The 16671-nt window shown below is 50.8% G+C and overlaps 3 protein-coding genes across 3 annotated transcripts; 1 reads left to right on the top strand and 2 right to left on the bottom strand.

The window, feature by feature from the left end:
• Positions 1–3443: 3443 nt before the first annotated feature.
• Positions 3444–5257, top strand: SPBR_06971 (NADPH oxidase; the record flags this gene model as incomplete). Its single annotated transcript, XM_040765227.1, has 4 exons — positions 3444–3544; positions 3633–3887; positions 3959–4368; positions 4431–5257. 4 exons carry the CDS (start codon positions 3444–3446, stop codon positions 5255–5257), a joined length of 1593 nt encoding a protein of 530 aa, XP_040617466.1.
• Positions 5258–6662: 1405 nt separating this feature from the next.
• On the bottom strand, positions 6663–8930 carry SPBR_06733 (uncharacterized protein; the record flags this gene model as incomplete). Its single annotated transcript, XM_040764989.1, has 1 exon — positions 6663–8930. The coding sequence occupies one exon, from the start codon at positions 8928–8930 to the stop codon at positions 6663–6665; it is 2268 nt and encodes a 755-aa protein (XP_040617465.1).
• Positions 8931–11327: 2397 nt separating this feature from the next.
• On the bottom strand, positions 11328–11855 carry SPBR_07921 (uncharacterized protein; the record flags this gene model as incomplete). The annotated part of the gene is made up of 1 exon (XM_040766175.1): positions 11328–11855. One exon carries the CDS (start codon positions 11853–11855, stop codon positions 11328–11330), a length of 528 nt encoding a protein of 175 aa, XP_040617464.1.
• Positions 11856–16671: the final 4816 nt, after the last annotated feature.

Below are 16671 nucleotides of genomic sequence, written 5' to 3'. Positions count from 1 at the left end.
TCCTTGATTTGTACGAAGCGTTACTATTTTGTTTCACACTTCCTTGAGACGCTTGACAGGGTGGACCGCTTCTCAAGACATCGAGCTCCGCACCAAGTCAAATCGCCATTGCGGAGGTACGCATCCTCAGGAGGCGTTCTCCTTCCTATTCGGCCACTGGCATGCTAGTCCAGAAACACCACGGCTGTCACCTGTCTCCGGGATGGCATTCTGCAACACGAGATGGGATTTTGGCACTTTCCGGTCTGAAAATGCATGGGACACATGCAACACTTTGAGACGGGCCACCGCTCACAAACACGGCTTGTATCGCCAGTGTTACCAAAGTAGGCCCGGGAGAGTCAGAGATGGCATTTAACCCTTTCTGACACTCCGATTTTGGAACTTGTCGATGAAAACATCTCGCGTTGCATCTTTTCCATGTTCTTATGCTGACACACTACCATGCTGCATCTTGCCCTATCCCATTCCCTGCCCTTCAATCTGACACTTTCCGACGTTTAGTGTTAACATCTTGCCACGGAGCGTTTCTATTCTGTCAAATTCTCATCAAAGATTAGGCCTCTGTTACACCAGACGAGCCAGAGTCTGATTCTCATGGGGTTTCGTTCGCCGCGGGAGAAGGCTGTCGTCCGGCGGAGCGTTCTGGTACTGTTTTCCAGTTCGAATATCTCAACACCACTGCACGATCATGGAAGCCCTGTAACACAACGTTGACGAGCTTTTCGCATCTCACACACACCCATGAGACGGCAGGAGCAATAACACAGAGAAGTCTTTAGAAAGATTAAGCTTTCATCCGTCAGTGTGAGCCAAGACTGCAGGCGAGAAACTTCCCGTGCGTCTCTGCCCCACTCTCATCATTGGCGCCGAATGCCGAGTATGTTGTATGTTTGTACTCCGTATATTAGAAAGAGAATAAAAAGAGGCTCTACCCATCTAGAGTTGTGTTCACATATTTTAAGTGTCTTTTCAACGATGGCCTCCCATGGTACCTTGAGCTCCCGGGGCGATCTCTAAACACACATCTTGAATGTCAATAGTCGATAATCGTCCAACGTAGGATACCACGCTGAGCCTTTTTCAAGGAGATTCTACGAAAGGATCAATATGTATGGCAGGTGCTTGGACGGACAATGTTTCCCATGCCACCCTTTCATTTCCTTTTCTCACTCTCGCAGGTATGTTCTTTTTCACGGGCCGCCAAAAAGTGATTCGAGAAGCTTGTAGGTATCGGATGACACGGCATGCATCCAACAACTCTAAGAACGGGAAAGGAGCTTCAAAAACGCGAAGAAAGCATGCGGCCAGGGCTTACCTTTGCCTGCGGTTACTCTCCCAACTAGTGCAGCGCAGAGCACAACGTTTCGGCTTGGGGCGAGTGAAGGACCGCTGATTGGCCTGAGACCAAACCTTCCACTGTCGATGCTGTCCGAATAAGGACTAGCGCATTTTACTTACATGCAAAAGTACTTCTCCGTATACTAAGTTTCCATGCGCACCAAAGTACCCTTCCCGTTCCTGGCCAATTCAATCCTGCCCACCACCTGTCGTCGCGCACTGACTGTTTAAGCGCCCGAGAACATGGCTACACCCTGTTTGTCTTGGCTTTGTCTCGTCACATCCCCTCTGCAGCCAATGACAGCACAGCGCATTCTTCACACCCCGTCTATTCTTAGCGGGCGCCCCCGCTGTGAGGTCCACTAGTGCTGTTGCAAAACAATCTCCATCGTGCCTTCCTATTGCTTTGGGTCGCCCAGTGCTCTTTCCCATATTATCACGACTGTCGGCCTCTCTTTCCTCTGGATTCTATCCTCTTTGTTTCCTTTTTGGGCTCCTAACTCTAGATTGTGTTGTTGATTTTGTGATGTTTTTTGTAGACTCATTTTCCAATTTATTCCTACTTTTTCATGGACTTTAATTCAACGCCGTCTTGGAAATTGCCTCGCGCTCACTCGCACTCCCACCCTTCCCCTGTCCAAGCCGAAACACCAGCAAAGTCCACTTTGCACGACGTCCAAGCCGCCCCTCGTCAAAGCGTCTCTAACACTCATCGTCTCAACTCGAACTCCTCCAGCCCTTTTCGTTGCAAAGCTCGGCCGTTTGTCTCTCCCCACGCATTCTCTTCTGCGATCTACTCCTCTGTCCAGAATCACCCATTTGCCAAGGCCATAACCTGACACAGGCCCCATCCAACTGCGAAACACACTCGCACGTCTGATCTACCTCGTCGCCCACACATTTGACCAAGGGGTACTGCCAGCCTCTCAACGACATATCCCATCTCTAAAGAGCAGAGCGCCACAATACCACGTCTATCTACAGCGCTTCGCAATTCACATCCAGTACTTGCTCCCAACATTGTCCGCGTCTGCTGCAAGACACGTCCGAAGTCCTGGAGCTCTTTCCTCGCCGCAGCGCCTCCGTGCTGCAGATACTGTGGTATCTCTCTTGGTCCACCCTCGTCCGGTCCACAAAAGAGACCTAAGAAGCATTACTAGAAACAGCTAAACGGTTTTAAAACGCCTGGCATCCGAAGAAGCATCAGTCTCAAGATTCTCAGTCTAGCTGCTTACCAGCCTTTTATTGTTCTTTCGCCTACTGCTGTCGCGCTCACGCACATCCACTTCGAATCATATCGCAGTGTTGCGATTTTGGCATAGTTTCGTGCCACGGCATTTCAAAATCCCATTTCCCCTTTCTTTGCCAGGTGGGACCAGGGACCGACGAGCAACACGGAGGGTTGCATCAGACCCAAAGACGAGGCAAGGCTTCAACGTGCGTTTTTTGCTCAGTTTTCTCTGCTTTGCTTCGGGTTTCCTCCTGGTTTGTTGATATTTCCCTGTCCACCCCCCCTGTCTCCTTTCTTAGTCCGCGGCCGTCTCCACACACTTTTTGAGATCGAGGTCTCCGTGTGTCCTCTTTCCGGTTCTGCAGCCCCGTCCCTTTATGACTAACTGGTTGCCCACCGCCATCACACATCTTCGATCTGCTCTTCTTTCTTTTCCTCTTCTTCACTCGGCCAGGTAGAAGATTTGCCGTCGTCAAATTTGCGAGCCATTTCTTTCCCTCTGTTCATACATTTTCTTTCCTCTTATTCTTCTTTCTTTTATTGTTCGCTTCTTTTCCTGCTGGCTCAGAAACAATATTTTCTTTTTTATTTTGTCCATGGTGCAGTGAGTTTGGGTTCACCGGTCCTGGCTATTGAGTTAGTTGTACACCTCTATCCTTTCGAATCATTTCATCTCGAACCGGCTACGGTTAGGGATACGAGACATCTCGACGACCTGAGCCGACGAACACTTTCGACGACTAGAGAGCCCTGGACTAGACGCTCGTCGACACTGACGCAGGTCGTCATACTTAATATTCGCTACGCTTTTTTTTCTCTCGCACATAACAACAGCTGCTCTTGAGCCCGCTCGACCTTGCCAACCGCCATCATGAGTGCGATTCAGTTGATCAAGAAGCAGTTTACGGTGCAGAAACTCTTCTTCCACTTCCTGTTCTGGGGCGTGCACTGGGGCCTGTTCGCCTTTGGCTGGTAAGTAATGGATAACGCGTGATGGACGACGAGAGGCGTGGACGTCTTTTACAATGGTCACAACAGCGGATAGCTGACACTGTCACAGGTACAAGCAAGAGAGTGACCCTCGACTAGCCGGTCTGAATACACTCCAGTACTCAGTGTGGCTTTCCCGTGGTGCTGGTCTCGTCCTGGCCGTCGATGGCACACTCATTCTCCTCCCAGTCTGCCGGACACTGGTCCGCATTGTTCGGCCAAAACTTCGCTTCCTTCCCCTCGATGAAAATCTTTGGTTCCATCGCCAGATCGCCTACGCCATGCTTATATTCGCTATTATCCACACTGCTAGTCACTACGTAAAGTACGTCGAACTCTCTCCTTCATATGATTACGCAGATTGAGTTAAAGTGTCCGAGATCTAACAAAGAGCAGTTTCTACAACGTTGAAAAGACCCAGATTCGTCCGGTCAGCGCCCTTGAGATTCACTACACCGAGCCTGGTGGAATTACGGGTCACGTCATGCTCTTCTGCATGCTGCTGATGTACACCACCGCACACCACCGTATCCGGCAGCAATCGTTCGAGACCTTTTGGTACACACACCACCTGTTCATTCCCTTTTTACTGGGTCTGTACACCCATACCGTGGGTTGCTTCGTGCGCGACACCCCCAACGCCTTCTCCCCCTTTGCTGGCGCCAACTTCTGGAACCACTGCATCGGTTACGAGGGCTGGCGGTGGGAGCTGTTTGCCGGTGGTCTTTACCTAATTGAGCGTCTGTACCGTGAGGTCCGCGCCCGCCGTGAGACTCGCATTACCCGTGTCGTCCGCCATCCGTATGGTAAGTGATAGTGGGAACGTATAGGGGTCCGTTCCCTTCTCACAAACGCTAACATTTTGTAGATGCCGTCGAGATTCAGTTCTCCAAGCCGTCCTTCCGCTACAAGGCCGGCCAGTGGCTCTTCCTGCAGGTGCCGTCCATCTCCAAGTACCAATGGCACCCGTTTACGATCACGTCTTGCCCGTACGACCCTTACGCCTCGGTCCATGTCCGCCAGGTTGGTGACTTTACCCGCGCTCTGGGCGATGCTGTTGGTGCCGGTTCCGCACAGGCGAAGCTGTACGAAGGCGTCGACCCTCTCGGCATGTACGAAGTCGCTCTTCAGAATGGCCAGCAGATGCCGGCTCTGCGCATCGATGGCCCCTATGGTGCTCCTGCCGAGGATGTGTTCGACAACGAAATCGCCGTGCTGATCGGTACCGGCATTGGTGTGACGCCCTGGGCCGCCATTCTCAAGAACATCTGGCATCTGCGCAATGGCCCGAACCCGCCGACCCGTCTTCGCCGTGTCGAGTTCATCTGGGTGTGCAAGGACACGACATCCTTTGAGTGGTTCCAGACCCTGCTGTCGTCGCTGGAACAGCAGTCGACAGACGCTGCACGCATTCCGGGCAGCAACGGCATTGAATTCCTCAAGATTCACACGTACCTCACGCAGAAACTCGACATGGACACCACGCAGAACATTGTGCTCAACTCAGTGGGTGCCACCTACGACCCGTTGACGGAGCTGAAGTCGCGCACCAACTTTGGTCGCCCCAACTTCTTGAAGTTCTTCAGCGCAATGCGTGACGGCATTCTGGACCGGACATACCTGAACGGTCTTGAGGGCAGCATGAAGACCACCGTCGGTGTGTACTTCTGCGGTCCGTCTGGAGCAGGTGTGTAACTCCTCTATCTCTTCCTTTTATGAAACGTACAAATCACCTTTTACTAACAGCCTCCAGCACGCGATATCAAGAAGGCAACCTCCGCAGCGTCTGTCCGGGAAGTCAACTTCCGTTTCTGGAAGGAACACTTCTAGAGGAGGAAGCACAAATCAAAGCCTAACAAATCAGAAAGGGGCCAAATACGGCAAAACAGAAAGCCAATTTTGCCAACCCTATCCCTACCGAGACACCTACAGACAACAAGTTAACTTGTAAAAGGCGGCAACTTCTGCTTTTTTATTATGTTCTTTTCTCACAATGTCTCAACCATTGCCACCTCTTTTTATTTTTTCGTTTTAACGTCGAGGGTTTTTTTGGATATTTTTCTCTCATGTATTTTTTTACACAAACTAACCCTACAATTGCCTTTTGCAACACAGACTTTCCATATATATTTTGAATGAAAAATAAAATAAATGTATTGTTTTGTACTTTCATTACAGATATATTTCACAGTCTCTTTAAAGCCGCGTTGACTAAGATGCGATTTTTGTCGGCTTTTAGATGTAAATATAAACACGGAGATGAAAAACAATTTGGCACACAAAGCCCCGTTGGGATACCATTCTGTGCGCCCCATGAAAATATTCGCCGTCTCTAAAACGACTTGGCTCGGACTTCAACGGAAGGATCAACTTTGCTACCAACTTCCGACTTGGCATGGACGAGGCTGAGGATAAAAACGTCATGGTATAGCAGGTTTAACTAGTGGACATGGACGTAATTCATCTAACGAAAAAGCAGGCAAAATCTGTAACATTAAAATTCAATATTGTTCGGAAATTGAAGGTATAAGCCAATAACGTGAGAGGCATTATTTGTGGTTTCGGCTGCCCACAAAAAATAGAAACGGAGACAATCAAAACAACTTCAAACACACAGCGTCGCATGTAAGAGAATCCTCGGGGGCCGAACAGACCAGAATTTGGACAAGAACGAACGATACTGACGCCCAAGATCAACCCAATCAGGAGACAAAAGTATGAAGCGAGTGCCTACACTATCAAAGCTTTTCGATGATTGCGAGGTTTGTCTGAAATTGAAAATGGAGTTTGAGTTTTCAGCGATGCCAATGAACTATGGCTATCAGCATATTTAAATACGCAAAAGAGTTAAATTGCGTCGTTTTATATGTACGTACATTTATACTTAATTGTCTTGTCGAACGCCATAAAAAAAAAAGCCTCATATATTTGAATGGAATGTAAAAAATTAATACGCCGAAAATAAAACAAAAGAAAATCTAAAATGTCCCAGTGTACTCTCAAATGCCAAAATAAGGTATCTAATGTCAAAGCCTCCCCCCAACAGTCCCAAAGAATAAGTACATAAATAACACGGCGGTCCTATTTCTTCTATTTCTATCTAAGGTAACGCGATCTGCCCACTGCCGACCTCTTCATGGTCGTTATCGCGCGGATCCGACGTCGTCGACAGCCGTATGCGGCCACCACTACCACTGCTGGTAGCACTGTCGCGGCTGCCGTCGCCAATGATGACGAGACACACGAGCGCGGCGACACACAGGCCCGTGACATAGAAAAATGGAAGACCGATCCAGGCGCCGCCAAGGGCAAGACCCGACGAGAAGGTCCAGGCCACCATCGGGCCGGCCAAGACGGAGCCGGCTGTCTCCACCATGCCGGTGAGGGTGTAGAGGCGGGACGTGTGGTCGTCTTTGCTGTCTTTGTCGTCTTGGCCGTCTTGGCCGCCGGCAGTGGTGGTCGCGACCGAACCAGCAGCCGCAATGTTCGTCGGAGTCGACTTTTGCTGCTCGAGGAAAAAGTGGGTAATGAGAGACCGTAAGACGGAGCCGAAGCCGACAGCGAAGGTGGAGAGTACGAGGCCGAGAACTAGGGTTGACAAGGATGTACCAGTGGCCATCAACAGGTTGCCAACGATGAGGCACGTAAGCGAGGTGCGGGCAAGGAACAAGTCTTTGCGGACCTCGGACATACCAAGACCTGTGCAGCCGCCTCGCGTCTTCTTGTTGTTGTTGTTGGTGTGGAGCGCGGCGGCCGTGACTGACCCGACCAGAATGTACTTGGTAATGATCGGAATGAGGATGAGCACGACAACGGTGACGACGCCGCGGAAGGAAAAGAGATAGCCGGTCTGGGCGAGCGACCAGCCAAAGCGTTTGCTGACGCTCTGGGCGAGGATGCCTCCCTGCACACTCTGGATGGCGGGCTGGAACAAGTAGGACGGCAGCAGAAGCAGCGAAGGGCGGCTCCGGCGCAAGACGGCCAGCGTCTTAAGGAGCTGCTGAAAGGTCTCGCGCAGGTGGGCGGGGATGGTGCCCATCCAAAACGAGGCGGTGGACATGGAGAACGTCGTAGTGGCGGTCGACCGCGACGATGACGACGACGACGAGGCTGCCACCTTCTTTGGCAGAGTCTCTGGCAAGAACACGGTCAGGACCAAAATGATGGGAGTCAAAACAAACAGCGTCAGGCAAATCGGCAGCCACGCCGAATGGCCCTCGCCGTCTGGGCCGCCGGTCATCATCAGCACCGCAGCACAGCCAGGGCCGATGATTGAGCCGGTGACGGCGCCAACGGCCAGCCAAATAAATCCAGACGCGCGGTCGCCCACGACGACGTCGGTGACGATGGAGTGCAGGATGGTGACGGCGACACCGGCGCCACCGCCGACGAGCAAAAAGACCTCGCAGGTCAGGACCCACCAGACGGACAGAACGTCGCGTCGCAGCAGGATGAGCGCTGTCCAGCCGAAGGACAGGGAGGCGCCGATGAACGAGATGCGGAAGACGGGCTTGCGGCCGATGCGATCGGACAAGAGAGCCCAGGGAAACGAGGCAAGAAGGCCGAAGATGGCCTCGGTGACGGAAACGACGCCGCCGAGCCAGGCGAGCTCGGCCTGGACGGCGTCGACTTTGCAGAGGCGCTCGTCGGTGCCGTTGGTGGCGGTGCGCGTGAAGTCGTTTTCGAGAAACTGCTTGTGGGTGTTGACACTGACGGTGGCGTTGCTGCCGCCATCGTCGCCGTAGTTGAGGCCATAATGCCGGCGGCAGATGGCGTCCTCGACGAGGCGCAACATGGGCACGAGGGCCAGCGTGGCGGCAAAGACGAGGAAGAAGAGAAGGACGGCCACGAGGGCAATGACGCTGCCGGGCCGTTGGGCTTGGTACCAGGCCGCGCCAGCGACGCGTCGACGGGGGTTGGATTCGGCGTCAGCATCAGCGTCGTCCTCATCAACATCGTCGTCACTGTCGCGTCGTTCTTGTCGTCGTTGCTTGTTCTGTGCCCTTGCCGCCGGCTCGTCGCTGTAGCTGTAGTCGGCGCCTGCATCGGCCTCAACATCTGTCGTCGCGTCGGACGGAGTGCTGGCATTGTCGTCGACGTCGTCGCTGTCGTCGCCAATGCGAATCGGCTGGTAGTGCCGTGGAGGCTGCTGTCTGGAGGCCATCCAAGCAGGGCGGCGCAGTCCCCATCTTTGCAGCCACGTCTGCTGGGAAGGTGCTTGCGATGTGCCTTCCTCGTCGTCGTTGTCGTCGTTGTTGCTCAAAAACGGAACGCTCTCGATCTCGCTCCTGCCAAACGTGTCGCGGTAGCGCTCGCCGCGCAGCAGGAGCTCCTCTGCCGTGCCGACGGTCCTCCCGTCGGAACCCATTGTGACGCGTGAGTGGGCGGTTACAGGGCGAAGAGTAGCGATAAGAGAAGGGATCGCTCCAAGGTCAACTAATTCATTGAAGTGGAAGGAACAGCAGACAAGGAAAGAGAGATGGAAGACAAACGATATGGGAAGAGAAGTCGACGCAGGAAAACTATCAAACTCAATCTCGACCTCGTCGCCCGTTTTGTTCTTTCTTTGGGTTCATTTCTCACTTAGACGGCGGACCGTGTTTCGCCCAAACATGATACCGTCTTGCCTGGTTAAGCCCGTTTGGGCTTTATCGCCCGAGAAATATGCGAAATACGTAGATTTAGTGTGGCTTAGGGGGTTACTTTAGTCCCACTCTCACAAGGCCCAGGCATCAGCATTTCGACCTTCAAGATAATTTGTACACCGCAGTCAATTCGAAGTTAAACAACTACAGAGACAGTAAAATTGAATAAGAAAATGGTATTGCGCCCTTTCAGATAAGAGGTGTTAGCTAGTCGCCGGCACTATTCAGTGTCTGTCGCCCGGAAGGCTGACTGTATGTCGTACTGTCGTATCGCGGACAAGGCGCTCTCCAAGGCTTTCTCATTAAAGCATCAAATGCACGAATGGCATAAGGAGAACGTGTAAATCGTACGGGGCATTGCTTCGTAGGGCTGGCGGGATGGAGGGTCGGAATGCGAAATACGGTGTCTGCCAAGAGCCGCGCCACAGATCTGGCGGTACGAGAGTACATGTACAAGCTGGGCCACCACGGAAAAAGAAACGGGAAGAAGAGCCGCGGCGATTGGCGCGTTGCCGATCTACTCTGTTTATGGCTTTGCTCTTAGTGGCTGAGTTTCATTCCTCGCTTGCCCCGTGGTAATGAAAGAGTGAGTAGGGGAAATAGGAAAGACCCACGAAGATAACCGCTTGCACAGGACAACATATACAAAATCATGCAGCTTGCAATGCAAATAGTAAGTAATAATTACTGGTTCTGTGCTTTGCTGGGAGTGATCTTGTTCTGCTAAGTCAATGGCGTACGACGGAGCACCGTGGGCGCATCCCTGTCATTTACTACGCACAGGGCACACGGAGCACCGGCCAACTCGATAAACGGAGAAGCGGTTACATCGAATTCATCAACAAAGGGCGACGGCGCGATCCTCGCGAACCAGCATTGGCCATTGTTTGTTATCTGTGTGACCCATAGTTATATCGCTGAAGATGACAGGAGGACAAGAAACCGGGACGGGACAGCCTTGAGCGGATCGGGGGCTCTTCGGGCATGAAACAAGGACCTGTCCCGGCTTCCCGGCCTCTCGTCCGCCCGTCGGGCCCGCGTCGCCCTTTCAGCCACCGGACCGAACCGTATTCTATCATGTCACCCAAGCGGGTGACTGCTTGGCCCCACATAAGTGATGTGTGCGTGGTTTGTTCATTTTTGAGATTCTTGGGAGCCAACGGCTCTGTATCTGGTGTGGCCCCCAAGTCTCCTAGCTGCCTTATTGCGAAGGAGGACAAAACACTCCGCAAGACCCGCTTGATATATGAGGTGGCTTGTTGTTGTGTGTCAGATCTGTGATGGGGGCCGAGAATGGGAGATTGTCGGCTGCCGTCGCGGCTTGAGCGCTGTCATGCGGTGCTTCTGTTATCCTATGGTCAGTTTACACACAGTTGATTTCTTGTCTTTTCTTCTATACTTTGCAGTTATCGTTGATTCACTTGTCCACCCCGTCCATTTCCCCTCTGTCTACCACGTTACGGACCGCTGCCGCGACACCACTTTATAGTAACTTGATAGTATACGTATTGGAGGCATAGGGACAAAAAGAACACAGAGCCAAAATCGCAGCTTTCAAAGCTTTTGGATTTGCACAGAAAAATGAAAAGTCTAAAAGTATAAAACGAATGGTGCGCAAGGAAACCAAAACATGCAATCAAATAAGAAAATAAGGGCGACCATCGGCCAAAACAAAGAAAGTTGAAGGATTTTGAGCTTTGGCCAGGGAAATCGGAAAAAATGAAAAGAGTGCAATGTTTGCACAACGTGCACTTTGGCTAGTAGCTGGATATTGTGTCACTGTTTTCGTAGTTTTCATGTGTACAGTTCCTCATCTTCTCATGCCCATCCAGCTCACCTCTCCGGGTGAACGCTCAGTAACAAGAGTTTGCAATCGCTCTTCGCTTACAAAAAGAAGCAACAAATCTTTAACGATGAAAAAGAGACAATAAGGAAACCAACAACCGATCTAGAAAACAACAACCACTTCTAGCTATGCAACACGAACAGGAGCGAGTATAGTAAGAGAATACAGTGTAAAGAGGGCATCGACGAAAGAAAGATAGGACAGGTTGTAATCAAAGCGACTGTCATCCACGAACAAACCAAGAAGAGTCTAGCCACGTGGTCCGTCACTGCAGTTATTGGTTCACCGCATCTCGATAGACAGGGCTCATGCCGCAAGTCAAGCACCGTTGGCCGTTGTCCTGCCTGCGCGCCACTTGACAAGCGCACACCCACAACCTCGGCCCGATACGTGGCTCCACCACATCACCGGCAATCGCGAGGTGCGTCTCCAGTGCGCATTGGATGCAGTATGTGCGGAGGCTCTCAATCTGGCCCACCTCGGCGCCCGGCGCCTGTGGTTGCCATCGGCGGTGCAAGCGGCCCGCCCTGGATGAACCGGGAGCAGCCTGGCTACCGATACCGCCGATGCCACCGCGAAAGCCGATATCCATGCTGTAACCTGCAGGCTCTGAAGGACTGACCGCAGTGCTCAAGATAAAAGGGCCCATGCCCGTACCCATGCTCACCGTGACGGGTGACACCGGGAGGGATGGAGGCTGCAAAATGTTGCTTGTGTAACCTGGAGAAGGCTCTGAAATCACCTCGAAGATACGCTGACCGGTATATTCGTTGCGCTGCAGGACTCGCGCATATGAGGCCATCGTGTACGGTTGTTGGAATTCTTCAATGGGTTTTATGCGGAAACAGAGGTAGCAAGCACTGTGTGTTTTTGGGTCGGAATTGGCATGAACCTTTGCAACCGCTGTGTAGCGAACAGATTCAGGTAGGTATTTTACGACATCCTCGGCGAAGAAGTCAGAGTTCAGCGAGGAGAGATTCAAGATGTCGACGTAGTCGAGGTAAAGATACATCTGCGACCAGAAGTAAGGTGGCAGCCGAAGAAGCCAGTGCTGTGTATGGGGCACAACAGGCGACGGGTCAGACTGGCCCATGGTAAACATGCGTGTTAGTTGGCATGCTTTATTCAAATGGGGAAAGTAGGGTTTTCCGATGGTGTGTTCGTTAACAGAGCAGGGGCGAGGACTTACCATGGGGCTGACGGCGGTAGTACTGGGACATAGACTGGAAGTTGTTTTTGTGTCGGTGTGTAAGTGATCGCATCGGCGGAGTTATGGTAACAGATCCTTAGAATAGCCGATGAAAAGAGACAAAGGGAAGAGGTTGCACGCTGTAAATCACAGCGGTGAATATATATGAAGTAATTGAAGGTCGACTTGCAACAGGGCAGAAGGTCGGGATGGGAGTGGAAAGACAAATGGCAAGAGGTCATTATATACCATAGACTAATGCAGCGTCATTTCCTAGTGGAGACATCAAAAGAACGAAGACACAGCATGTCTTTGATGAGACAGTAAAGATTATCAGATCCGAGGCTGGTATAATGCTCGTTGCGTTGTTTCGTATCGGTTACGTTTGCCCTGCTGGTTGTCAGTTGGGCAGTCGCTTGTGCCGGCGTAGCCGACGTCTTTTCCAGTCGTTGATTCGGCGCTGCTTTGATATTAACTGACTTTGGACATACGTCTGATAAATAGATGTGAGGCAACGAGTAGCAACAAGGAGGCAAAGCAGACGCAGAAAGGGCCTTAGCTGTGCGAGGTGGGTGGAAGGTGGTACAACGTCGTGAACAATTAGCACTGAGACTCGAAACGTAGACAGGTACTGCGTGTAAGCATGCTCAGTTCGCGGTGTGAATGGGGAAAAGGCGGACAAAATAAAGAGAGCTGTTGCTGTGATAAACAGGTCGCAAAACAGAGACAGCTAAAGGCGCAAAACGGCATATGTTAGCTCATATCTCGAGTCTGTGCATTGCATAAACAGTCTCTACATACCAGCAATACAGAAGTGTATCAATATGGAACGAAAAAAGAATAAAAGAAGCAAGCAAATCTTCAACAAGATAAATAAAAAGAAAGTTTTTGGGGACACGGAGGACGTAAGGAGAAAATTCAAGAGCAGGCCCTGGAACAGCAACAGCTCCGGGCTAAAAACACACCTGTCGAATAGGAGGCACGGAGGATACGAAATGTTTGCTTTGCCATTGAGATTTCAACGGTGAACAAAACGAAAATACAGGGGTAGTTGTGACACGGGGCAGATGGCGAAATTGAAGAGGGTGGCTTGCAACCAACAGGACACGGATTGCATCCTTGACAAACACTTCAGTAATCCATGCGTATCTGTTGGCTTAAACGGTCTTGCAAAGCTCTGGACAGCTGTTATTGCTCGCATCCGAAGCCATCATTGCCACCCACCTATGTCTGCAGTCCATTTCTGGTCAGCTATCCAGTGACGAAGAAAAGGGAAACAGTCTGCAAAGACATTGTGCAGTGCACAAAAAATTCTTTACGCATGCTTGACGAAGGTCGACGGTGAAACAAGAAGATATTATGACCACAACCGAGAAGTCGTAGGTAAGCCCCGCGAGCAGCGGATGCCATACCTGACTTGCGTTGCGGAGTAAGTGCTAAACATCATGGGCGAACAAACCACGATAAGGTAGCATGACGAATGCTTTTCTTGATGGAAAACGGGATGGTCTTCTCTAAATGCGAGCTCTAGAGTAAGGTGGAATTCTCTCACTATGTCTCGCTTGGGCCTCCGAGCACAACAAATCAGGGCATATCAGAATGGGCCTCCAACTTGCAGACCACCCTGGATGCAACATAGCATCGCCGAGGCCCTGGCTCGTTTAGGCTAGACACGGATTGCCAACATGTCCAAGCTGGAGGGAGATGGCTATATCGTGAACCATCTCAAAACGGGCCAACAGCTCAAGCTGAGCAGACGGAAACATGTGTTGGCCTAGGTTGGTAAACTTGTTCAGTCTGTGGCAAAATATATTAGCAATATCTTTGCAAGTGGTTTTCTGGAGTGAAAGTGTGAAGTGATTATCCGTGGTTCGGCCCGTGGGCGAATAATTAGCAACATGTACATGCGGAAGAAAGTTTGCAGGTTTTCGTATTTTAATTTGCCTCTCTGGCTGTTCGAGTCCGTTGAGCCCACCAGGGCCCAGGATAAGTGGAGCATAAGACGCCTTTGTTCAGCCTCGTGAGTGCTCAGCAATGAACCCCGTACCTTTGACCAACAGAGTAAACAGTAAAATCTGCATGGATCATGCCGCATGCGAATGTGAAGCAATTCGTTACGCACTCGTGTGTTGTGAGCAAAGGTTGGCTCATGGCTTACTCCCAGTCACGCGGGGGTATGGCCAGGTGATGATGGCCTATACGTTCCGTGTTTGTGAGAGAAAAATAAAAGTAAAGCAAAAAAAAAAAAAGAAAGAAAGAAACATAGCAACTCTCGTTAAGTTGGTGGCACCCAACATGCGAGGGTTACTTGTTGGTGGATGTGGATGTGGATGCCGTGAATGCCCAAACCGTAGCGGACAGAATATTATGCCGAGTTAGGCTCAGTGTTGAACCAACAAACGGAGACCGTTAAGCGCCGACCTATGTCCAGAACCCGACAGGCTGGAAACGAAATTTCGAGGACTGTCTTTCACGCCCGCCTTGACACAAACTACCTCGCGAGCGTGGCATGTGTAATTTGCACGGGGAATAGGGTGAGATGCGTAAACAGAACCCACCAGGGCTTTCCTTGCCTCTTGCCAACGGAAGAACAACACAGAAGGCACTGAGGGCCTGAGCCTCGGAAGGACTTGCTGGTAACAGGACCAAGACAACATATTAAAATGAATATTCTTATACAACGGAGCGTTGCATTTAGGCAGGGTGGGAAGCTTTGCAGAAGGTCACACCACGTATTCCGTCGTCTCCGATCGAGGCTTGACCGCAGGCGGGCCATTTGTCAGAGACAATCATATGCCGTGTAAAATCGTACGCCGTGGACTGAAGCGGGAAAGCTCAAAGTCAATATCGAAAATTACCCTCACAGAGCAAAGTAACAAGACCGGCCAGAAGTCGTTGTTTGCATTCTTGCTAGTAGCGTAAAGGAGTACGCCGGCGATATTTCTTACCGACAGGCCGGGAAATGATATGCGAGGATTGTCTCTGTAAAGCCAGGTAAGTTCCGTGTCAAACTAAGCTACGCATCAGCCATGGTTTTGAAGAGGAAAACTGCATGTAATGGAAAGAAAGGATAGTTAATTCAAACGAATCATAAGTTCAAGCATGCGAAGTCCGGGTGACTGCATTTAACAAACCGGTCTCAAATTGTCAATACGCCCGTCAGAGATTGTCTCTGCGGAGAAAAGTAGAGGTGCAGCATTGCAGGCGCAGAGCAGGGATTCCCCTGTGAAGTCACCGTATCGATCACTAACACAGACTCGGACTGGCCGTATTATTAGTCGTAGTGAGAAACCGTCACGAAGTTGGAGGACTGAGTGCTACCGCGTTTCATATTGCTTGTATCCGCCGTTGTATTTTAAGCCTTGTGGTATCTAAAGCGGGCACAATCTCGGAGAGAAATCATCAGCACTCCGAACGCAGTGATATCAGTACAATTGCCAAGGATACATCATATTCATCTAGTATGAGAGTCCGAAGTCGATACCTTACCCGACGCTGATACAAGTTGAAAGTTAGTAAATGCATGATTTTGGTGATTGCATGGAAAATCAACTGGTTGGCATCCCCGCAGAACAGGCACCACATAGGAGCACTGCTGGTTGACTTTGGGTGATTCACCAAATCCAACGTAAAACAGCTGGATTGTCTTTTGACGTTGGTGGCGTCTGTGGCCGTTACGGCGTCCGTGTCCCACGTGCTTTCCAGAACAACATTATTGCTTTTGTCTCGTGTTTGTTGGTTCGGCGAGATAGTTAGGCCTTGTAGCTTATCGGCGGCAATTCTGCAATCGCAGTGTGCAGCAACGAACAAGGCCCGTTCGGCAGGTCAGCCAAAGAAGGGATGCATCCGTGTGGATGAGCTATTGCGCCCTCTCTGTGCTCGCCGCGTCGTCGCTTTCGCATATAGCAGTGAAGTACAAAAAAACAAAATGCATACTGTATGTCAGTATCTCTGTGTAATCTTTTCCCGCCGTGTGCACGAAAGGGTGCATTTCTGCATAGTTCTGTGACTCGTTATGAGACATGTTCATTTTTCGAAGGACTTTCTAGCAGAAGAGGATTTGGTGGTTGTCTTGGCGCTTCTGCTTGCAAAGGGGAGTCAATCACTAGCAACGACTCATGATCATGCAGTCAAAACGCAATCATGACAAAAAGGAGGTGGAAAGGGGGAGGAGATTGTAAACACCCTGGAAAGCACCATTCTACAAACGATGTGTTGCAAGCAGGAGTGCTCTTTCCTCAAATGTTACCTGTATCGAACTCGACGGCAAGAACTATCGTCCGGTTTTTCTTGGCGTGGGCATCTTACACGATATTGTACTAAAACAGGCAAGGGCGAGTCGACGCGGACTTTCCAAACTTGTTAGCTTTGTAAGAGTGGAGGCTTGGACAGCAGTGACCACCGTTATGAGGCAGGTCAAAGGTAAAAC

Source organism: Sporothrix brasiliensis (genome assembly GCF_000820605.1).
Source record: "Sporothrix brasiliensis 5110 chromosome Unknown Cont20, whole genome shotgun sequence".
NCBI lineage: Eukaryota > Fungi > Ascomycota > Sordariomycetes > Ophiostomatales > Ophiostomataceae > Sporothrix > Sporothrix brasiliensis.
Note: the sequence above shows the minus strand (reverse complement) of the source record. Positions and strands in the feature narration are given on the sequence as shown.